The following is a 23,250-nucleotide window of genomic DNA, read 5'->3' as shown; positions in this document are numbered from 1 at the left end:
CCCGACTACCCACCCAGGCCCACTGTTTGTCCCAAGAACCAGCCAGCTCTGCTTTCTTTAAAACCATTTACTTACAAACTTTAATTCAGCAAAGGAAGGTCTGTGAGGGAGGACTGGGGAGACGACACCCCCCTGGAGTGGATGTGGACCCCTCAGAGTCAGGGGAGGAAAGCTGGTGGCCCAGCCGGCCAGAAGGAGGGTCCAGGCCGACAGGTCCTGCTGGTGGGCAGGGGCAGAGCTTATCTGCATGAAGTTGCTGGACTGGGCACTGGGCCAAGAGAAGGCCAGGAGGCCAGCTCCAGGTGATCTAGCCTGGGGATGGAGAGGCAGAGCTCATCTTCAACATGGGGGTAGTGGGGGAGGGGGTAGACAGCAGAGGCTCAGTGAGATGCACAATACCCGACTCCCACAGACTGACCGCAAGACTGGTTTAAGCTGGCAGAGAAAACCTGTCTCTGCACCTAGGCCTGGGCAGGAAGGATGATAGGGTTGTTTTGCCAAGACCAAGGCTTTGGCCTTCTACTGTCCTCAGAGTGGGGACCCTGGGTAGAGGGGCCCAATCCCCAGGCCAGAGCCATTTGGTCCTGAGTCAAGCTCCTGGAGCTCGGCATCTAAGAGGCTCTGACCGCAGGGCCTGGGACCCAGCTTTAAGGCATCAGAAGGCAAGGGAACAGTGGCAGGGGCCTAGGGCCCCTCAGCTGGAATACAGGCCAGAGTGGGCAGGCAGGGGCAGGACACAGCCATGCCTGCAGCAGACATGAGAGAAAGAGGGCTGAGCCATTTCAAACCGAAAAGAGTGGAATGAAGGCCCAGACATGCTGGACCTTGAAGGAATCAGAGCTGGGGGTCGTCCTGGATTATTTAAAAAATAATACAAATTAGAAAAGGAAACAAAAGTCAATTGTCAAAGTTAAAAAAGGGGGACAGTCTCTGATCCTCACGGGAGGTCAGGGGAACCTCCAAGGCACTCGAAAGGCCAAAATACAGGAGTGACGAGGCAGGAGAGGACTCCCAGAGAGACAGACACAGACACAAGTGGATATGGGGGAGGGGACAGAGAGCAGGCGAGGGCCCCTCTCCCTTAAGGCTGTAGAGTTTCCATGCCGGGAGAAGGCCAGAGGTGCACAGCGGCCCCGAGACTCCCCCACACTCCTTGGGTTCCGGCTGGTTGGTCAACAAAGTCTTTCAGAGATTTTTCTATTACTGAAAGGGGGAAAGAAAAAACACAAACAGAACACCAGAAAACCCAAAAGTGATTTGGTGCAGGCCCTTGAGCATCTCTGGCACTGGCCCCCTAGAAAATCCTCTTGCGCTTCAGGTAGGAATCTGCGTAGTGGCCCCCGAGGCCCTGGGAGTGCTGGCCCACGTAGCTGCCTTCGGGGCTGGGTTCAGGTGAGGGCAACAGGTGGGCAAAGCTGCGTTTCTGGCCACCCAGTGGGGTCTAGAGACAGAGGGGAGGGGGTGGCAAGTCAGGGGCCATCCAGGGGCCACTGCTCCCCAGCCTGGCATGTCCTCGCTGCCACCCCACCCCACCTCATGACCCGTACCTTCAGCAGGTGGCTGTGGCCATTGGGCCCGGGACCGAGTCCCAGGAGCCCTTCTCCGGAGCCCAGTGGAGAGGAGCCGACCGCCTGGGAGACATGGGAGAAAGATGGAATGGGAGAGGAAGCGGTCCCCAAGGGCCAAGGGAAGGGGTTTTGGGCTCGAATCCTGCCTCTGCCACTCATCAGCTAGGAGACTAGGGGAGGAAGAGTTCTTTTTTGTGAGCCTGTTTCGTCCTCTGTCTACTGGGGCTAATATCGCCCACACCATAGGCCACTGGAGAGGGAGTGAAAGGTGACCAGGAAGGCTGGATATTAGGGGCAAGACAACGCAGGTGTGGGGAGGATGGCCTGTTTGAGCTCAGCCCTGCCCAGAACCCCACTCTGCCACCACCTCAGCCAGGGCCCAGGCACCAAAGGTCACAGAAGCCCCTGCATTCTGGCTGTCCCTGGGGAAACTGGTGGCTGGGGAAGCTCCTCACCTTGTTAAGGTGGCTCTGCTTGAGGCCAGCCTGCAGGCCACTGGTGAAGTAGGAAGTGGGCGAGCCCGAATAGAAGTGGGAGAGGGGTCCCCCACCGCCCCCGCCGCTCCGTTCTCCGAAACCACTGGGTGGGGGGGACATCTGCAGAGAGGGGGCGGGCTGAATGAGAGAGAGGACTGAAGTTCCACCTGCTTTTGCAGACCCTCCGAAATGCCCCCCGCACCAGTGACTAGCTTTGGCCACTGGGACGAGCAGCATGACGGTAAAGGCAGAGGGGCCTGGCCTCCCTGCTTCCTCTGGGGAGTCCCGGGGCCACCACCACCATACGTGGGCTGCCCTCACAGGGTGGTATGCTGGAGAACGAGCTCCGGGGGCTGGTCATCATCCCAGCTGAGCCCCCCAGCACCCCGCCCAGTAACTGCTAGGTATGTGACTAAAACCAATGCAGATGACCGAGCCCCAGCTGAGCCGCCAGGGAACCACCCACCGGCCTCCGCGACGGAGAAATCAATTATCTGCTGTTCTGAGCCACCAAGTGGTGGGGCTGCTTGTTATGCGGCAAGAGCTAACTGATACACCCAGGAGGCAAGCTGGCCAGGGCAGCCCTTACTTTGTGTCGGCTGGGTCTGTGAGGCCCTAGTGTGGGCTCCCGTGGATGGGAGAAGAGCCGCCGAGGTCCCACATCCTGAAGGAAAGGGGGAGAAGCATGTTGGGTCGGAGTCCGCGCCAGCCTCACCCCTGGCTGAGTTCCAGGGCACTGCTGCTCCCGGGGAAGTCTGGCCCCCTCCAGCAGGAGGCACACTCGACTGTGTGTGGGCAACTTCCAAGTGCAGGCTGGGCAGCTGGAAGGAAACAGGGTGTGCGCCCCACAGCAGGGAGGGCTTCCACATCGGTCCTGGAGGCAGCTGCTGTGAAGGCGTGTGGCACCCGTGTGGGAAGGTGTTCACAGTGTTTCAGGAGCAGCTGCCCATCTGGGGTGTGTGAGGTCTTTTCTACGTTAGTGTCGACATTTATCTCAGTTGTTATTTGTTTTTAACCCAGCGTCCAGCGTGGGCCAAACAACACAGGGGGCCTGCCAGTGGCCAGGCTCCAATGGCTGACCGGGATGGGGGGCTGGGATCACGGAAGGAGCAGCTCTCCAGGGACAGGGACAGGAGTCGGAGAAGGGAGAAGACAGAGAAACCAACAGGACACCGTGCCTTGTCTCTAAGAGCCAGAAGCACAGCCTAACGCCTCTCAGGAGAGACAGACAGACAGGAAGCAGGTCTGATGTGCAGAGACAGACCTGTGACTCGGGGCAGGGACTGTGTGTGGCACCTTTCCCACAATCTCCCTAGAGCTCTCCTGGCCATCAGCACTCGAGAAATAATGCTCTAAAGAATGACCTGCTCTAAGGGGACAAAGGGCCATAGCAGCGGCCCCCGGGAGGGCTGACCACACGGCGGCTAGGTACTCACCGAGGGGTAGTCGAAACCACAGCTGTCAGGCAGCCCTGGTTCAGGGGGCAGGCGGGTGCTGGCCAGAGGGCTGAGCAGGCGGGACTTGAGCTGGAAGGCTTTGCTGCTGCCACCGCCGCCGCCACCTCCAGGGGCTGGGGGGTTAGGCAGGTGGCCCTCAGCCGGGCGGCGGCTTCTCCCTGTGCCTCCCCAGCCCCGGGCCTCCTTACCCGCCAGGTTGCTGGCCGGGAGTAGGCTGTGTAGGTTCAGGTAGGGATTCAGGGGGATCCGGAAGTCCTTTGGGGGTTCCCCCAGCAGCGAGACCTGTGGTGGGAGAGCTGGATTCGTGAGGGCCCCTGGCAGGCGGGGTCTGGCAGGGCAGGAGGCCGGAGTGGTACTGGGTACAGGGTGGGGCCTTACCCCAGGGGGTGCTGGCAGAGGTCCACTGTCTTTCTGGAGGCTCCTAAGGCCGGTGCCTCGGAGTCCCACTGGGGCCGGGGGTGGAGTGAGCTGGGCTGCTGGGGGACCCAGGCCTATGGCTTCCCGGTCACCAGCAGAGGGGCCAAGGAGTGGTGGCAGCAGAGGTGGTGGCTTCCCTCGCCGGGGCGGCAGCTCTGGGGGCAGGCCCCCCCCTACAGGGAGAAGGAGGTATTGGCGCCCAACCGGAAAGGACCCATCTTCTGGGGGTCCTGGGCCTCCGCTAGGACTGGGACTAGCAGGTATGCAGTGAGCACTGCGGAGAGCCCTCTAAGCATGTCACCTCCCGGGATCCTTCCGGCCACCCTGGGAGGCGGGGGCCCAACTGACAGCTAGGGCCACTGAGACCCAGAGAGAGATGGGGTCATCCACCCACACCCGGTAAGGAAAGGGGCTCAGAAAGGGGGAGAGGGAACGGGTCCAGAAAGATGAGGAGGGGCAGGATCTGTGTTACCTGCAGGCAGTTCCCCGAGGAGGGGGTTGGCCGGCTGGGCCCCAGGCTGAAGGGTGCCCAGGGGAGAGTCTCCCAGGATCCCAGGCTTCTGGAGAGAGCACAATCAGCTGGAGATGGACCATCGTGGCCCAGGCAGGAGGCAGGGGTCACCACACCCAGCACGCCCAGACTCCAGGCCCAGCCAGTCACAGGCACACACGGACATGGGCTCCCACATCCCAGCCGTCACCCTTCCAGCCACCCAGTGGTGACAGAGGGCCTCTGGCACACCAGGCCCTGGGAAGACCCCGGGGACATGCACCTTATGCTCAGGGTGTCAGGGCCCATCACCCCGCACTGCCAGCCACCGTCAGACACACATAAGATGACGGTCCTTCCCAGGCACACACTGTCCCACACCCGGTCCCCTTGCTGATTATCAAGGAAGCACAGTATCCAACACAGGGTAACAGCTACACGTGGAGCCACTTTCAGCCCCACAAGCCCCTGAGGCCATCAGTGATGGTCAGACACCCCCACGTCACTGACTTGACCCTAATGAACCAAACCGGGTAGGTCAGCAGTGTGTGTGTGGATGTGTGTGTATCTTGGTCTGTACGGGTCTCTGTGTCTGTGCGTTGAGAAGGTGGGAGTGAGACACCAGCAAGCGACTCCTGTGAAGCCTGGACTTTCTCTCCCAGACTGTGTCATCGCCAGAGTCCTGAGCACCTGTCTTCACCCCACCGATGACAAGCCACTGGCAGATGTGACCGGGGTGTGACATGGACCAACATGGGGCCAGAGCGTGTGTATGGATACGGAGGCCCCAGGGCCCCGGGCCGTGCAGTTACCTTCTGACTCTGGGTCTGCAGGGCGAGCTGCAGCAGTGCCGTGGACAGGGCGGGCCCGTTGAGCAGTGGCATGGCCGGAGGTGCACCCAGGAGGCCTGGGGAGATCGGGAAGTGAGCGGCAAACCCAGGATGGAAACGCCTGCCCCAGTGAAGCACAGCCCTGGGCTTGAAGCTCCCTGAAAGCAACCGACGTCCCCCAAAAGAGGGCCAGAAGAAGAGTGTGCCACAGGGAGGGATGGCCCTTTCACTAGCCAGCCTCTCTGCAGCTAGCTCTGCTTCCCCCAGGAGGGGCTCGGGGCACCTGCTCCCTCTGTGGTGCTCTCCTCCAGCCCCTGCTCACAGGCTCGAGTCACTTAGCGGTTGGATGGGAAAACAGTCCACGGAGGCGCCGGGTTCCGAGACAGCTGGGGACCCCGGCCGCCACTTTGCCTGGCCCCACCTTACCCTGCTTGCCCCCTGCACTGCCATGGAGCAGGGGGTTCAACAGCAGCTGGAGGGAGGCGGAGGGCCCCAGGTTGTTGAGCAGTTGCAGGAGGTTGGGCTCGGGCAGGAGCCCTTTGCCCCGATTGAGGGCCTGCAGAGAGAGAGAGAGCGGCTTAGAGCCCCGCCTGGCCGCAGGGACGCGGGCTCACCTGTCCCTCTCATCCTGAGTCCAGCGGACACCCTGACATTTCCAGAGAGGAGGGTCTGGCCCCTGGGTGCCCCACCCCCACCCCTGGGGGCGCACCTCCCAGGCACGCACTCACCGTGGCCTGCGCAGCGATGAGCGCAGCCAGCATGCTGCGGCCGGGGGGCCCGGGGGCACAGAAGGAGACGCGCAAGTGGCTGCCCCCCAGCGCCAGGCCGTCCGCCCGCTGCTGTGCCTCTTCGGCCATCTCTGCCGTCTCGTACTCCAGCACAGCGAAGCCCTTCAGCTGCCCATCCTGGCCGTATGCCAGCTGGCGGGGGGGGGCAGGGGGTGGGGAGGGAGACATGAGCACCCAAGTGGTAGTGGCTGCCCTCATGTGAAGTGACAACAGTGACCAGACTTGGCTCCTCGTGACAGTGAACCTCCCCAGACGGGGTGGATTTTTAGCCCTATACTCTTCTGAGCCCTGTTCTTGCAACAGCTCATCGAATCTTCTGGATGGCCCTAGGAGGCTGCATCCTACCCATTTTTCAGTGGACAACTGAAGTTCAGAGGTCGACATGCCCAAGGTCACGCAGCTGGTAAGAGCGCAAAGCTGGGATCCACCTCACATGGGTCAAGTCCCCTGGGCCTCAGACCAGCGCCACCTGGGGACTCTGATGGGGACCGTGAAGCACACGAAGGTACAGGGAGGCGGAGTTACAGAGCTGTGAAGGGGTGCTGGGGGGAGGAGAGATGGGTGGCTCTGACACAGCTCCACTGAGCCTCAGGTTGAAGACACACAGCCAGGGCTGGAGAGGAAGGACACAGCTTGGGGGTGAAACACGTGGCCTCCAAGCTCAGGTTCAAGACCAGATGTGCCAGTTGAGAGGGAAGTCATACAGCCAGTCAGGGCCCCCCACCGCTCCTGACAGCAGCCTGTGGGTTAGGCCCACAGCCCCTTATGCAGACTCTGGGTCAGATGTGTCCCGGGATGGAGACGTTTTTGGAGACAGGGAGGATGCCGCATGTGATGTGTGTCACGTGTCCGTTCCCCCACCACCCGGGTCTGTCTCTGCAGCAAGACACAAAGATAAAGGCCATGGGTGCCCTCCCTCCCGCCCCCGTCAGGTCAGGTCAGCTGTGCCACCATGTGAGCCTGCCACCTGCTCAGGGAACGAATGGGCACAGTGGGTGCTGTCCCAGGGCAGGCAGATCCCAGGCAAGCACCCGGTCAGACTGTGCCCGCCGCAGGCTGGGTGCCAGGGGGCTGTCCCAGCACGTCGCAGAGCCTGGCACGGGCCGCGCTCCCACTCTGCAGGGGAGGAAACGGGTTTGGACAAGGGCAGTCCCTGGCCCAGGCCACAGAGCCAGACCTGGGAGCGGACAAGGTCATGCTGCTGCCCTCAAGAAACCACCTCTGGGCGCCTCTGGCCATTTCAAGAAACAGCAATGTTCCTTGGTCCCCAGCGATGCACGTCCATCCACAGAGGACAGCAGGCCCCATGAAACGAATATGGGGCATCCCTGACAGCAGTAAGAAAGCTCCCTCGTGTCTGAGCATGAAAATATGCCCGAGACTGAGCGGAAGAACCAAACCAAAGCAGGCCCGGCTGTATCTGGGTCAGGCAGAGGGCAGCGCAAGGACATCCGCACGCATCTGCTTGAAATGCATGGTAGAATCTCGCCGGAAGGAGACACCACAACCGGCTCTGAGCAGGGGCTGCGGGCAAAGCCGCCTTCGCCACTGACCCTTCTGCACCTGCTGAATTTCCAAAGAGGACTGGCCTGCCCATTCGCAAAAATAAATAAAACGGAAGAGGCTTCTGACAACACCCAGAGCCTTGGGATACCTGCTTTATTCGCGTCTACAGCACTGCTGGAGACCGGCCCGTGAGGGGCTGGCAGAGCGCGCAGAGCGGGCTGTTAGGGCGCTGCCTGATGGGCTCAGCTTGGCGATGCTGAGAATGACGCTCCCCACCAGGACGGCCAGTTCCCAGCTCTGCGTCCCACCTTCTTGAAAGGTGAGGGTGCCCCGCTCAGGATTGGGGGACCCCGGGGTCAGCTGCTGGACCTCGACCCCCAGGCCCCTCTTACTGGCAGGCTGGTGTCGGCACATCACTGCACATGCCCAGCCCTGGGCCTCGCTCTCCTCATCTGTGACCTGTGACTAAACAAACCCACCTCTAAGGGTGGTTGTGGGGATTCAAGGAGACAGTCCTCCCCGGGGGCAAGGAAGGGCGGTGCTCTCAGCATGCCCCCGCTCTGGGTGCCCAGGTAGGGGGTTTCCGGCCATCAGCCTGCCTCTACTGAGCACTTTAGCTTCGCCTCTGACCAAGGCCCAGACGCACATCTTCTAACAACATGTGCCATCTTGCAGGGGAAGAGAGGGAGGGGTCAAAGGGCAAGCGAGGCTTCACAGTTCCTAGAGAGGGAGAGTAAGGCTCAAACCTCAAAGTGCCCCACTCCTGAGCCCGGCCTCCATTCAACCAGGACACGTACTCTAAGTGGAACCATGAACAAGGAGCCATTTACAATAACCCAATCACAAAGCACTGCTAGCCCCATTTCCAGATGGGGAAACTGAGGCTCGGAATGAGAACTGATCGTTGGTCATGACCCTGTTGTCCCACCCCCTCAAGACAGGACAGAGCTGCCAACCTAAGTCATCTGTGTCCTGAGCCCCCGACCCGGACCTAGCATGTGGCAGGTACGCCACGGAAGGCAGCAGCGTGACCAAATGCAGAGTGAGCAAGGAGTGGGCTTCCTAAGACAGTGGAGTCCCTAGGCCCCAACATTCCATTTACACGAGGGAAGCGGGAGCCGCCCCTGGCCACAGAACTGGGGGGATCTGGGGTTAGAGCCTGTACGGCAGCTCCGTCAGGCTGCCTGGGGGCCCCTGGAGCCAGGCTGCGGCCTTCCAATCCTGGCCCTGCCACGCCCTCCCTGGCTATACAGCCCCGGCAGGGCTCTTGAACTTGTGCCGCCCGAAAACGGGGTTATTACCTGCCTCCGTGGGCTGTTCTAGGATGAAGGGATTCTCAGCAACGCACTCAGCGGGTACTGAAGGAGTGCCTACAAGGGGCTCTGTGGGTAAGAGGAGTGGGTCTGGCCTGCTCTCACGCCACCGTGCCTGTCACAGGGCCAGGCACACACACCGGAGTGCATGACACATGCCACTCGGATGAAACAGACACTGTTCTGCCGACCTGACGTGAGTGCTGAATCCCTTTTTATGGAGGGAAACTGTGACTCAGAGAGTGACTGACTTGCTCAAAGCCACAGGGCAGGGCTGGAATTCAGCCAAGCCTGACATCCTGACTTCCAGGCTCACACGGGACTGTGGCTGTCTCTGGACAGCCTCTCCAAGGCCAGACCTGGGAGCCACGACGCTCCTCTGCAAACGTCTGAGGAACACGGGAATGGGAGAGAGGTGACCGGCCTCGCACCCAGCTTTCTCAAAGGCGGCCTCACCTGCACTTGATAGGAGGTTCAAGGCCACCAAGGTTCAGCAAGTCACTAAAGGGTGCCCAGGGATCTGAACCTCAGCCATCTGGCTCTGGGCTGGGCTGTCACCCACTACACCACGTGGCCTTTCTAACAAGAACCCCATTCAAGGTGGCACGGCCGCTGCTTTACTGAAAAGGGACCCAGGAGATTAGAAAAGGCAGGTGACTCCAAAGGGCCCCTCCGAGGCGCTCTGTCCCTGGCCCCGACCCCCCAGGCCCCTGCACCAGGCCCAGGGCTCACCTGGCAGAAGGTGGGCGTGTGGACCGCCGACAGTGCCCGGCGCAGAGCGTCCACGTCGCTGAAACCGGGGGGCAGGCGGTCGACACAGAGGCAGCGGGAGTGCAGCAGCACGGGGGTCAGCTGCCCGGCGTCCGTCCAGTGCACGTAGAGGGTGCGCGGGCCCAGCGGCTTGCCCAGCAGGTCCGACTTGGCGCGGGCAGCCGAATCCTTCTTCATGTACTCCGCGAAGCCGTAGCCCTTGGAGTGGCCAGTGCGCTCGCTGTAGACCAGGAAGCAGCGCTCCAGGCTGCCGAAGGGCCGCACCAGCTCCTCGAACTGCTGCTGCGTGAAGCTGGGGGGCAGGTTGGCCACGCACAGCAGCGCGTCCGTGGGCTGCAGCTGCACCGACAGCTCGCGCTCCCGCAGGCGGCTCTGGTGGAAGGCGCTGATGGCAGCCTCTGCCTGCTCCCCGTTCAGCAGGGTCACGAAGGCTGCAGCGGAAGGGAGTGCAGGCTCAGGAGGCACCCTGAGGGGCAAGCCCCCCCCCATACCTTGCATTGACCTCAGAATACTTAACAACCAGGACCTGTCAGAGACCGGCTGAGGGAATGGCTGGCAGCCTTGAGGCCCGGCTGTAGGGGCCTCCCGCCTCCCTGAGCCCTGCTCCCTGCTCTGTCCCTAATCCCCGCCCACAGCAGGGTTCACCCACTGTGTTCCTTGCTGGGTCCTACACGCGTCTAACTCTAACTCGGGGGCTATGTGGCAGTGGTTCAGGATGTAGTCGCTGGGGCCTGGGCTTCCAGTCCAGCCCCTGAATGGCTCAGGGGAGCTCTGGGGTCTCAGTGTCTTCATGGGAAACGAGAGAACTTACTCCTGACCACCCCCGTTGGGCCAGCAAGGAAACAGGTCCAGAGCAGTGCCCCCTGCCCCCATCGAGGAGTCGGGACTTGAACCCAGGCAGGCAAGCCCCAGTGCCCTGCTCTGCACCCTTCCTTTACCACCTTTCTGGGCCACCAACACCTCTCATATCCAGTCCCACCGCCATGCCTCGTTTGCTCTCCACCCAGCAGCGACAGGGAGCCTTTCAAAAGGATAATCAGATGGCATCGCGTCCTTGTCTAGGGGTTGGTTTCTCATTACAGGGACCAGTGGATCCTGTGTGGCCTGGCCCACTGGCCTTGCTGACCTCCTCTCCCATCTCTTCACTGCTACTTCCTGGACTGTGCCACGCCCACTCGGCCGCGGACCTTTGCTCCCGCTTACCCTGAGCCTGGAAGCCAGACCTCCATGCTGCTTTGCCTGGTTAACCCAACCTGCCCTTCAAACATCACTTCCCCACAAAGCCTAGCCTGACTTCTCCTGTTGCACATCCGGAGCTTCTGGTCATGTGTGTGTGTGTGCATGTGTGTGTACGCATGCACGCGTGCAAACCTCCATGTTTGCAGCTGTTTGAATAATACCCTTGTCTGCAGACTAGACTGTTCTCCGCTCGGTTAACAGTTATGTACCCAGTACCTGGCATACAACATTCAGTGACCACTGCTGGAAGACTCTATCGATGAGAATGTCAGTTAACCTCTGGATCCCTGATGCCCGGCACACACACATACGAGGTGCTCAGTAAATACTTTTGATGCACTGCCTCTACCAATATTAATAAGCACCCATTAGGTGCCAGGCACCCCCAGCTTTTTAGGTATTTTAACAGGTTTGGCCTCATGGCTAACCCAAGCAGGTCATGCCCAATTTGCAGGTGAGAAAACTGAGGCTCCAGAGGGTAAATCACTTGCCTGGGGCCACAGAGGGTGGCCAGACCAGGACCTGAACCCAGGTCCGTTTGCCTCCTGCACCCGAGATCTGAACAACCTTCCTAGCCTGCCAGGTGGGTCGCAAGGAGTTACCTGTCCTCAGCTCCTCACCCATCTTACACACTGCAAGAACAGGCCCCAGAAGATTTAATACCGGCACAATACCTGGCAGGCACAGACACCCACAGAGAGCCTCCCATGTCTGGTGGGCGGGGGAGAGGGGGCGCCAAGGCTGACAAGACCCTTCCTTGTTCTCATGGAGCCAGCCACGAAGTGTAGGAGGCAGGTGAGTGAGAGAGTGACAAGAGCCCAGCGTGACAGTGCTATGGTGGGCGGGGCGTTCGGGGCACAACGTGGAGCTGCCCGATGCCGCCCAGATGGCACAGTGGACAGCTAAGAGCACTGGCAGAGGGAACAGCCGGGAACATGATGGGTGCCCAGGGGGACGGTGAGGCCGGGGCCCATCCCTGCACCGTAGTGTCAGCCGGAGCCTCAGAGATGTTGAAGAGAGAGAAGAACAATGAAGGTTAGGCCTAGATTTGGTCAGATTTTCAACTGGATCAGGGCTGGCCACTGGGGGGAAGGCATGAAATCATAGAGGCGGACGGATCAGAGGGAAGCTGCCTTTTTGGCAGAGATCGAGGGGGCATGGGTCAGATGGAAATTGAGGGAATTAAGGGATGCCAACTGTTCTGGAGGACGTGAAGGAGAAAGCCAGACTAGGCCTGGGTGACTGGCTGGCTGGGGGGAATGGCGTGGGCAAGTGGGGAGCCCAGTGTTCAGGTATCTGGCTAGGCAGCCCAGGGGAAGAAGGCCAAGGCTGCCCCAAATGGGCACCCAGGATGAGAGCCAGAGTGGGACAATAGTCTGTCCTGTATGGCCTAGGGGACAATATTGGGCCTGAGGTTCAGGACAGGAAATGTTGGGCCTAGACCCTCCCAGTTTCAGGGACTGTCACCTCCTGCCACTAGCCCAACCCACAGCCCCACAAACCTGTCCCTTTGTATTTGTCCACAAAACAGTACTTGAGCTCATAGTCGCTGAGCAGATCATGCACTTCCTGTGGAGACAGAAGCCAAAGGATAGAGTCACCAGGGGATGAAGGCACCCACCCAGAGCCACCTCCACATGGACCAGCTATGAAAGCAGATCAATCAGCATCCCCATCTCACAAATGAGGGAACACTCACAGCCAGGATTCAGAGCCTAGCTGCAGACTCCATGCTTTGAACTAACACAACACAACTGAAGAGTCAGACGGGTCTGAGTTCAAGTCCCAGGTCAGCTGTATGTCCTTAGGGAAGTAACTTCAATCCATCTGAACCTCGGTTTGCAAGTCTGACTCTTTCCAACATCCCAACAAATTGGGCATTAACCCATTTTGTAGATGAAGAAACTGAGGCTCAGGGATGCAAAGAAACATGTCGTAGGTCATGCAGCTGGTCAGGGCAGCAGAGAGAATGCCAGCCAGGGGGTACCTAACTGGGGACCCTGTGTACTTAATAAGACCACAGGGCATAGCTTCACATGCCTCCCAACTCCCTCCTGCTGACAGGGCTGGCCTTCTGGTAAGCTAGCTTTGTGGGCAGACCCTGGGGCCTGCTACTGCCAGACACACACCATGCACCCTGAAGGAGATAGAGTGTTCCCAGCTGAGAGATGGTAGGCATTAGGAGAGCCAGCTCTAGGAAAAAAACAGACCATGCTTAGTGGCACCTGCCCCAGGTCTGTCCTCAAGTCTGCCCCTCAGCACACTCTGAGACCCCACCAGCCATGCGCCTACTCGTGGTTAGGGAGAGTCAGTGGCAGATGTGCACGTGGGTCTGAGAGCAGAGATTTCTCAGCAGCAGGGAGAAAGAACCCATCCCACTGTGGCAGGGCAGGGCCGACTAGATGCAATCTCCTTGGGTCCAAAGAGCACTGGGAAGCCCTACCCCATGTAGGCCCCAAAAGAAGGGCAGCCCTGGCCAGACCAGTCAAGGGAGGGGTCACAGAACAGTGGGGGAGGCCTGCAGGTCTGTGAGCTGGGGGAACTAGACTCTATTTTTCCAAATTAATCCAGAAGCTTTAGGGGAAAAAAGACCCCAGGAGCTACTACAACTTCCGGATGACGCAGAGGGGTCGATAAATGCGTGCTATGGAAAGGCATACTCCAATGAACCCTGAAACTTCTGGATACATCCCGCCTACCCATGGTAGAGGGGGTGGGGCAATACACGATCAGAGCAGGGAGCAACTGCCATCCCTACTTCCACAGTCCCAATATAGCTGCTCATTCACAATCCCCCAACCAGGCCAAAGTTGCCCGCCCCCTTCCAGTTCCCCGCCCCCCCTTCAATTACTTGGTTTCGTCCAAGCCTGTGGTCGCCCCTAGCAACGTCCTCCCTCAGTCCAAAGTTGGTTTCTCCCTCCATCACTGCCCACCCCCCGCCCCCATATCCTGCTCTTGGTTTCTCCCGATCCCGCACTGATCCCGCGCTTGGACTCTCCCGCCGACGCCCCCCAGCGCAGGCCAGCGTTGGTGTCGCCCGGTTCCCCCCGCGCACGCGCACGGTGGTATTTCCCGCCACGCTCCCCCCCCATACCTGGTTGGTCACGTCCCCCGGGAGGCCCCGGATCAGTATCTTGCGGCGGTTACGGAACTGGCGCTCGGTATGTTCTAGGCGTTTCCGGATCTCCTCTGGATCTAGCGGCGGCAATTCTTCTTCGGGCGCCCGGCGCTCCGCGGCATCATTAGCTTCAGCCTCGGCCCCAGCCTCCGGGCTCAGCAGGGGCCGGTGAGTAACGGACACGTCGGCCGCCATCTTGGGAAACCCGGCGCCTTCTGGGACCAGCGAGCCTGGGCGGAGCGGCATAGAGCGGCAACGAGGGCACGCCCGCCGATTGGCCAGGACAAGCCCCGCCTCCCTTCCCACCCCCTCAGCCCATTGGCTAAGGCCCAGCCCGCCTCTCAGAGTTCAAGCCGCGTCTGGGCACCACAGGCTCCACCCCTTGCTGCCACAGAGATGTCACTCAAAGGACGCCAAGCGCAGTGGGTGAGCTCCTCAGCACACGTGGAATCAAGCCACAGACTCCGGATTTTGAGAGCTTTATTGGTGCGGAACCCGGGGATACAGCCAAACCCCTCATCGTCTTTGGTCCAGTGTTCCCCCAGTTGGAAGTTCAGGATGGATCCATCCCCACAGCCTCCTCGGGCTGCCTAGACGTCAGGGGCAACGAAGTGCTCCCCCGGTTCACATGGTAGATGTCACTATGCCTGTGGACCCCGAAGACGTACAGTAAGGCAGCGCAGATCGTCACCACGCCCAGGACCGCTAACACCCCCAGGACGATGCTGACGGCGCGGGCGTTCCGATCTATGCAGAGAAACAAGAAATAAATACACACGCTCTGCCGCCCCACGCCCCCGCCCGGGCTTGCCCATCTATACCCGCGGCCCCGTCTTGGCTCACCCCAAACGTTCATCACCACGGTTATAGTCTGTGTGCCTCGTGAGCTGGCCGCCTTGCAGGAGTACGCTCCATTATGGTTTAACCTGACGAGGAATGGGATCCCGATGGGCACCTCAAGCCGGGAGCCTTCCTGGACACAGTGCAGCGTGGGGTCCGGGTTGCCCCGAGCCTGGCACTGCAGGACATGGATAGTCCTATCTTTCCACATCAAGCGTTGAGGACATTTGGCTTGGTCAATCTTGGGACCGTCTGTGGATCAGTCCAATGATAAGACACACTCGAGGCACAGTGGGGCAAGGGAGAGACTTCCCACCAAACCAGGAGAGCAAGGGTTTAAAGATCAGAGTGACCTACTCACACAGGACACGCAACTGGACGCTGCTGTTTCTGTGTAAGATCTCCCCATCCACCCGGATGGTCGCACTGCAGAAGAAAATGCGCCTGTCGTCCGTCTCGGTGGCGTTTAGCTGAAACTGGACAGGCTGTCCAGGGGCCGGAGCTGGAACTCCCTCCAGCGTGACCTGGACTCGGGGTCCGGCCAAGCAAGTCACAGTCACCGCGGTCCCCTCGGGGGCGCTGGGCTCACTCAGGTTTAGGATGGGCCCCTGGAAGCCTAAAGACGGGACATTGCCCAGTAGGTTACTGACCACGCCCCTCACATAGATCTGTCCCCGCCCTCCACCTGCCTCTTTCTTCTTGGAGTATCCAGGCCATGCCTTTATGCTACTCGGTGCGACGCCCCTTCCCCCCGCCACCGCCGCGGCCCCAGTCCAGCTTGGGGTAATCTTGCTATATATACACCCTTCGGGTAATTTAGGCCCCGCCCACACGACAACCCCTTCCTCTCTGCGGGCTCAGACCCCACCTCTCCAGTTTAGTCTCCGCCCTATATATGTCACTCCACTCCCGATACCGAAGCCCTGCCCCTTGTCTCGCCTGGCCTGCTGTCTTGGCTCCGCCCCCTCTTACTATAGATGGTTACGTTCTCCCGGGCCTCCCAGCTGACGTTCGCCAATGTCATGTTGCAGACAATCTCCTGGGCACCCTCCTGCTCCATGCTCGCTGTGGCTGTGGCTGTGGCCGTGATCGTGTTCCCGTGGTTCTCGACTGTAGAGTTCAGCGTCTGGTTCCCCAGCGCCAGGTGGACCTGGACCTCAGAGGCGGGGAACAACCCGTCCACGGTGCAGTTCACGGACCAAGTCGTTCCCACCTCCAAGAACCGAGGGACAGTGAGATGTGGAGTGGTCGTGGGCAGTGCTGGGGAGAAGGGCGGACGTGAGCAGGAGGAGGGTCTCCCAGAGCCCTGGGCGTCCCTTTCCCCATGGAATGCACACTGTCCCGAACCAGGGTCCTTCTTTCCCAGGATATCTTGCAGCCTGGCTCACCCCCTTCCCAGGACACACCCCCTTAGACTTCTCGTTAGTTACCGCGGCCTCGAGTCTCCCAACTGAGGCTACACCGTCCTCAGTGGCCAAGGGCATCCCTTCCCAGAAGCCGCTGAGGTCCAGTGCCCTCCATTTGCAAGAAACCTCCCGACCAGGGTACCCCTTCTCTGGCTCAGCTCATCACCCACCCTCTGCAATCTCTTCCCTCACCAAAGGTTTGGAGCTGCCTGGGGGCCGAGCTGTTCTGGAACAATCCCAGCCCTCCGGGCCTCAGGTCCAGTTCCGTGCGGCAGGAGAAATTGGCGAGGTGGTCCTCTCTGCCCGCCAGCACCACGACCGTGACCTCGGCGGGCTCCCCGACGGCCGGCTGCCGGCTCAGCTCCTCCTCCCCGCGGAGCAGCACCACGGTGAGGTTTCTCCGGGGCGCCCCGCCTGCCACCTTGCAGCGCAGGGTGAGGTTTTCGCCCACGGGCTGCCAGCGGGGCAGGGGTAACAGCTCCACTCGCTCCGGGAACCCTGGGGCGGGGTTGGGAGGGGGGAGCGTTGTACTCACCAGCCAGCCCTACAACTCCCACCCCAGGGAGCGGAGAGAAGGCTGAGGGTGGCCCAGGGCAGAACTGAATTTTTGAGTTAATAAATGGGGAGGGCTTAGTACTGTGCCAGAAGTGTTTGCTATTGTCCTTAACATCATGATTATTATTTCCTGTTTTGTGGGATCCCTTGCCAGGAACTGAAATAGAAGTCAGATTTTCTGTTCCTGAGAAATTCACAGTTGAGGAAAAAAAAAGGGGGGGGGGGGAGAAAGGGGACTAAGTTATGACCACTTACAGTGTTATTAGTACTTATAAAAGTTCCTGTTTATTTAGTTTTCCTTAGACTTTCCAAATGTCATTCTCCTTCATGCACACAGCAACCAAGCAAAATCTCTATATCCTTCTTTTTTACGGATAGGGAAGCTGAGGCCCAGAGAGGTGAGGGTAAGGTGAGGGGCCCAGCTGGGGTTAGAAGGTGAGTCACCCAAACTCCAGGCCCCTGTGTGTTCCCCTGCCTCCTTGATGTCACAGCCTGGGACTCCCACAGCCCACCTCCCAGTGTCTGGCCTGGACTCTGGCCTTGGCCTCCTCAGTCAGTCCCAGGTGCTCAAGGCTCTTCTGGGGCAGCCTCTCAGGGTGACCTGGCACTGCCCTGAGGGACTGCACAGCCCCAGGCTGGCTGGGTCTGCTCCCAGCGGCAGCTGCAGTGCCCCTCCTAGGCCCCCTTCAGGAAGCATCTTGGACCCTCAACAACTCAAGCCTGGATCTCAGCTATCACACGGAGGCCAGTGCACAGGCTGCTGTGAAAAATAGCTAACATCTTCCTGCAGGTGTCCCCCGCTTTCCAAAAGTTCATGACTCCACTTTGGTGAAAGCCCAACATTAATTAGCACCTGTTTTCGCTAAGCAGAAGAAATCGGAAGAGGATTTTCGCTTTTAAGAAAAATAGCCAGGGGGCGCCTGGGTGCCTCCATCAGTTAAGTCTCTGCCTTCCTCTAAGGTTATGATCCCAGGTCCTGGGATCCAGCCCCATGTCGGGCTCCCTGCTCATCAGAGAGCCTGCTTCTCCCTCTCCCTCTGCTCCTCCCACCTGCTTGTGCTCTCTCACTCTCTCTCTCACATAAATAAAATCTCTTAAAAAAGAAAAGGAAAGGAAAATGGCCAGGGGCGCCTCTGCACAGTCGGTTAGGCTTCCAGCCCTGGGTTTCGGCTCAAGTCATGAGATCGAACCCCACGTTGGGCTCTGTGTTCAGTGCAGACTCAGCTTGAAATTCTCTCTCCCTCTCCCTCTGCCCCTCCTGCTTGTGCTCCCTCTCAAATAAATAAATCAACCTTTTAAAAAAAAATTGGCGAAAAGCAAAGATAGCATTCAGTGTTGGTTTTGCAGGGAGGGGTTATAGGGCAGCAGATATCATGTCCAGTGAGAGGGGCGCCCAAGGTCCTTCCCTGGGATGACACTCAGCATCCCAGCAGCGATCCGCTGGAGCTCTGACCTGTGTCTGCGAGCATCAGGGCTTTCTCCCCATTTATTTTGTGAGCCTGTTAGCAAAATGTGTCCGTAAGATGTATCAGAAAAGCCTAGGAGATGTTATTTTTGGCGTCTGAGAATGCTCAAGATTTTTTTCAATAGAAATTGATTGCTTCTTCACTTTCCATCATTTTTTTAAAGGATTTTATTTATTTATTTATTTATTTATTTATTTATTTATTTATTTTGGAGAGGGAGAGAGAGAAAGAGAATACACATAAGCAAGGGGAGCAGCAGAGGGAGAGGGAGAAGCAGGCTCTCTGCTGAGCAGGGAGCCTGATGGGCTCTATCTCAGGACTCTGGGGTCATCACCTGAGCTGAAGTCAGACACTTAAGGACTGAGGCCCCCAGGCCCACCCACTTTACATCATTTTGACTCACAAAAGTTTTCACAGGAGTGCTTTCCTTTGGAATAGTAGGAGAAGCCTGTATTTACAATTTTAGAGTATTTAACAAAAAGGGCCCCCATCCAACCTCGGGCACCAGGGGTCAGAGATGGTGGCATGTGGGCTAATGCTAGTAACGCTTGGGAACTCAGGGCTAGGGTGGGGTGGGACAGCCCCAACATGGAGCGTTTGCCAATTTCTGCAGTGTAAATACTCCCACTCTGGCTGCTTTTAAGCTACCCAACATGATGCAGGGTCTCGAAGGGATGAGTGCATTCGGCTCCTGTGAGCCAGGACTGACAGGCTTCCACAGAACGCTGGACAGAGGTATCTGGGATACACAAAGATCTGCACCTTACACGGAAATGCAGATACAAAGACATAAAAGCACAGACATGTCCCGACGCAGACCTCCACGCCCATCACACACAGATACACACATCGACACAGAAACACACGCTCACACAGAGAGACACACACAGGCGCAGATCCTGAGCCAGACTTACCCACATTCACATTCACACCCACACACGCCACAGGCACACACAAACATGCAGACAGACACTAACGCCTGTGTACACTCCACACAGACCCGCACAGATGATGACACACGTATGTATGTACACGCACAGACGCGCACATGGGGACACAGACACAGGCGCACACACGATCCCATGCATATACCACACTTCTCTATGAAGGCTCCGCCAAATGGCAGGGACCAGGAGGGGCATGCTCTCTTTTCTGATCTATTGGATTCCTTTAAATGCAGAGAAACTCTGGCAGGAAGCATAAGAAACTAGTAACAGGAGTGCCTGGGTGGCTCAGTGGGTTAAAGCCTCTACCTTCGGCTCAGGTCATGATCTCAGGGTCCTTGGATCGAGCCCCGCATCGGGCTCTCTGCTCCACGGGGAGCCTGCTTCCTCCTCTCTCTCTGCCTGCCTCTGCCTACTTGTGATCTCTCTCTGTCAAATAAATAAATAAAATCTTAAAAAAAAAAACAAACAAAGAAAGTGGTAACGGCGGGGATTGGGGAAGACTCAGCTGTTAGGAGCAAGGACCTGAGAGCCAGATGACCAGCTTCTCCACTTGTGGGCTGTGAGCCCCGACAAGCGACTTGACCCCACTGAGCCCTCTGTCCTCATCTGCGGAATGAGGCTCCTCAGGGTTCCTCTCCCAGCCTGGGGCTGCTTATGAACTGAAAGAGCGCCCAGTGTCCACATGAAAACATCGCAGCCAGCACTAGGAAGAATGGAGGTTCTGACTTTAATGCCTTTTTATAACTCTTGATTTGAAACCACATACATGACTTATTACCTGCCATAAGAAATAGAGAAAGAAAAGAAGGAGATGTCATCGAAAAAAGTGCTTGATGGGACCCAAGTAAATTGATTCCACAGCTGTTGCCTTGGCATATGGTTGTGATGTGCCCCTCTCTCTCTACACACACACACACACACACACACACACACACACACACACACACACACGCTCAGGTCCACACTCTGGTCCATCTCTGCAGACTCAGGGTTCCCTGCTCCCCCACACCCCTCACCATCTCCCCCCCCCAACTACTGCCCCAGGCCGGTCCCACCTCCAGGCTCCGTCACTCACGGTACACTGTGATGATCAAGAAGCCTATCATCTGAACATCATTGCAGAAGCCAGAGCAGAGGACCTGGGTGTCACCAGTCACATTGAAGAGCTGGAAGGCCGCCCAGCCCAGGCCATTGCCCACAGGTTCCTTGGATAGGGATGTCTCTAGGGCGATGAGGTTGGGATTGGGGCAATCCGTACTGCAGTTGACCAAGAAGGACCCCCCAGCAGGCACCACGGGGCTCTGGACCTCCACCCTCAGCGGGAACTGCTGTCCTGGGGCACCTGTGGGAGCAGAGGGACACTCTATTGGCCGGTGCCTCTCCTCAGCCCCCGACAGCCCCCACCTCTCAACACCACCTCCCTGCGTTTGTGGTGCTTCAGTCCAGTGGGGAAGACGGATGATTGGTCAGGAATTGGGGAAAGCCCTGAGGAAGGCTAGGGGAGACCCTGATCCAGCCTGGAGGAGGAAGTGAGCCAACAAAAGCTTCCTGGAGGAGGAGGCAAATCGGGCCAGCTCTGAAGGGAAAGTAGGAGTGTTCTGAGTGAAAGGGAAGAGATCCCTGCAGAGGGGAAAGTAGAGACAAAGGTCCAGGGAAGGAGTCTGTGGGGGGTGGGGTGGGGCAAGTCACATTGCAGGGATGAGGCATCAGGGAGCCCTGAAGGCCCAACAGCCATTCTATTGAGGCCGCTGGGTGAGTACCTCTCAGATGCAAGTTTAGGGAAGTGTTACAGGGCCAGGAGCGGGGTGAGGGGAGCTCTGCTTCAATTCCCACCCCCACCCTGCCGGCCCTTGGCCAGTACCCCAGCTCCAGTCCTCCCCAGCCTGACTTGCCTCACCTGGGGGCAGCAGACAGCAGACGAGAAGCAGGGAGATGAGTGGAGTCCAGTAGGCCCTGGGCAGCAGCCCCAGGAGCACCATGGTGGCCAGCCTGTAGGCGAAAGTCGCCCTAATGCGGTCCAGGGCAGCCGGGGGTGGGGTGGGGGAGTGGGTGTGGCCCCCACGGGACGGAAGCCCAGTCACAGCGTTAAAACTGCAGAAATCCAGGGGCGGCTCTTCGGGCCAGCCCTGGAGAAGAGCAGGGGGTCCGGAGCGGGGGGACCCCAGCGAGGTAGAGGCTGCTGGTGGGTCTTGGACGGGGCAGGCCTGACTCACACCGCTGGCCCCCGTGATCGACAGGAAATGCTAACACAGTTGGCTTCCTTTGTGCTCAGTACTAGGAAGCCTGGGGTGCGTTGGAGGAGGTGATGAGACGCCTCCTTCCTGCTGAACTTGGGTGAAGGGGGTGCTCGGTTTCCAGAGAGAAAGTTAACAGGGGATCTCCAGGCAGGCAGTGTCCTTGAGGTGATGAGGTGGAATTGCACAAGGACAGTGGAGGGACTTGTAGGCAGGGTCTAAAGGCATTAGCGTGGGGACCTGATATTCCCAGGATGAGGCAAATAAGAGACTTGGGGGAGATAGTGAGGGTCCCCTAAGATGAGTAAAGACATGAAAATGGACAGAAGCCACGTTGAAGGGGCCCGGGTGCCTGGCTCTGCATTGACTTGTCTGAGTGGCTACTGTGGGGGCGCTTTAACTTGGAAGATCTTGGAGGATCCCCCCATTCCCTGTGTGTCATGCTGAGGTGGGGTGTTTGGAGTACAGCCAAATCCTGGGCCGAATCCAGCCGAAGGTGCTACTTATAACTGGCCCTTCCCTCCGTCCTCACAACCCCCCCTTGCCTCCCCTTACCCCCTCCCCTGGGGGCAGCAACTTTCTCTACCCCAAGAAAAGGTTCTGGGGGCCCAGGTGGGCACTCCCATTTCCATCTGCTCCATCTCCAGAGCTTCGGACCTTGTCTCGTGCCTCTGATCTGAGCTCCAGAGAGGAACCTTGTTGAGGTCCTCGAGAGCAGCCAGCATCCACCCACTGTCCCCATTCCGAGACAGAACCCCCTGCTCTCTCAGCTGGAATATCTCCCCGCTCCAGTTGGGTCTCTCCCCTGCTGCCCTGCCCTGGGTGGGGAGGTAGGGAGGTGGCGGGGGGCACCCCCGTCCATTCCCCTAAAGTCCTGAGAGGGCGCCTAAAACCAAAATCAAAAGTATTTGTAAGTAACCCTGGTCTCCCTCCCTTTTCTAAAGTTCCGTTACACCACTTGGCTTTTACGAAAGACTTACATTAGTACCTGTTTTTTTTAACCAAAGGAAATCTGAAGAGAATTTTCCTTTTTAGGAGAAAAGATTAAAAGCGAAAATAGTATTCAGCATTGGATTCGTAGTGGACATTATAGAGGACGGCGCCCAACTACGCAGTGGGAGGGGTGCCCCAAGTCCTTCCCTGGGATGACACTCAGCACCCCAGCAGCGAGCCGCCAGAGCTCTGACCTGCGTCTGCGAGCACCAGGGCTTTCTCCCCATTTATTCTGGGTCTGGGAACACTAACAATTTTTTCCACATAAATTCATGATAATTACTTCTTCACTTTAGGCCATTTTTGACTTATAAAAGGTTTCATAGGAATGCGTCACTTTGGCATGGCTGGGGGAATTTATGTTATCTGGTGAGGGATTATATCCAGATTAGAGAAACTCCTGCAAGTTACAGAGGAAGTTAACAGGGGATCTCCAGGCAGGTACTCTCCTTGAGGTGATAAAATGGGATTGCAAGGCAACATTTCAAGAGGACAATGGGGGGACTTCTAGGAGGGTCTAAAAGCCTTAGCATGAGGGCTCAATATTCTTGGGGTGGGGGATGCAGCTACAACACAACTCAACAACAACAACAACAAAAACCATTTAAAAATGGGCAAAGGACTTGAATAGACATTTCTTCAAAGAGGCTATTTAGGGCACCTGGGTGGCTTAGTCGGTTAAGCACCTGCTTTCAGCTCAGGTCATGATCCCAGGGTCCTAAGATCAAGCCCTGAATCAGGATCCCTACTCGGCCAGCAGCCTGCTTTTCCCTCTCCTTCTGCTGTTCCCCCTGCTCATGCGCTCTCTCCCTCTCTCAAGTAAATAAAATCCTTTT

At 58.3% G+C, this 23,250-nt stretch overlaps 2 protein-coding genes across 3 annotated transcripts; both read right to left on the bottom strand.

The window, feature by feature from the left end:
* Nucleotides 1-52: 52 nt before the first annotated feature.
* RAVER1 (ribonucleoprotein, PTB binding 1) lies at nucleotides 53-14,370 on the bottom strand. Of its 2 annotated transcripts, XM_047702911.1 has the most exons (14): nucleotides 13,950-14,370; nucleotides 12,358-12,424; nucleotides 9,578-10,047; nucleotides 5,967-6,158; nucleotides 5,665-5,794; nucleotides 5,221-5,315; nucleotides 4,391-4,478; nucleotides 3,880-4,091; nucleotides 3,690-3,783; nucleotides 3,481-3,614; nucleotides 2,634-2,708; nucleotides 2,024-2,164; nucleotides 1,548-1,631; nucleotides 53-1,441 (listed from the first exon to the last, which is right to left on the bottom strand). In XM_047702911.1, exons 1-14 carry the CDS (start codon nucleotides 14,217-14,219, stop codon nucleotides 1,295-1,297), a joined length of 2,199 nt encoding a protein of 732 aa, XP_047558867.1. In that variant the 5' UTR covers nucleotides 14,220-14,370; the 3' UTR covers nucleotides 53-1,294. The 2 variants fall into 2 exon arrangements, with proteins under 2 accessions (XP_047558867.1, XP_047558857.1); XM_047702901.1 differs by having other exon boundaries at nucleotides 3,481-3,783.
* Nucleotides 14,371-14,436: 66 nt separating this feature from the next.
* On the bottom strand, nucleotides 14,437-21,428 carry ICAM3 (intercellular adhesion molecule 3). The gene is made up of 7 exons (XM_047702923.1): nucleotides 21,085-21,428; nucleotides 20,263-20,529; nucleotides 16,412-16,717; nucleotides 15,786-16,073; nucleotides 15,175-15,429; nucleotides 14,817-15,065; nucleotides 14,437-14,720 (listed from the first exon to the last, which is right to left on the bottom strand). Exons 1-7 carry the CDS (start codon nucleotides 21,164-21,166, stop codon nucleotides 14,527-14,529), a joined length of 1,641 nt encoding a protein of 546 aa, XP_047558879.1. The 5' UTR covers nucleotides 21,167-21,428; the 3' UTR covers nucleotides 14,437-14,526.
* Nucleotides 21,429-23,250: the final 1,822 nt, after the last annotated feature.

This window comes from Lutra lutra, chromosome 1 (genome assembly GCF_902655055.1).
Source record: "Lutra lutra chromosome 1, mLutLut1.2, whole genome shotgun sequence".
Taxonomy (NCBI): Eukaryota; Metazoa; Chordata; class Mammalia; order Carnivora; family Mustelidae; genus Lutra; species Lutra lutra.
Note: the sequence above shows the minus strand (reverse complement) of the source record. Positions and strands in the feature narration are given on the sequence as shown.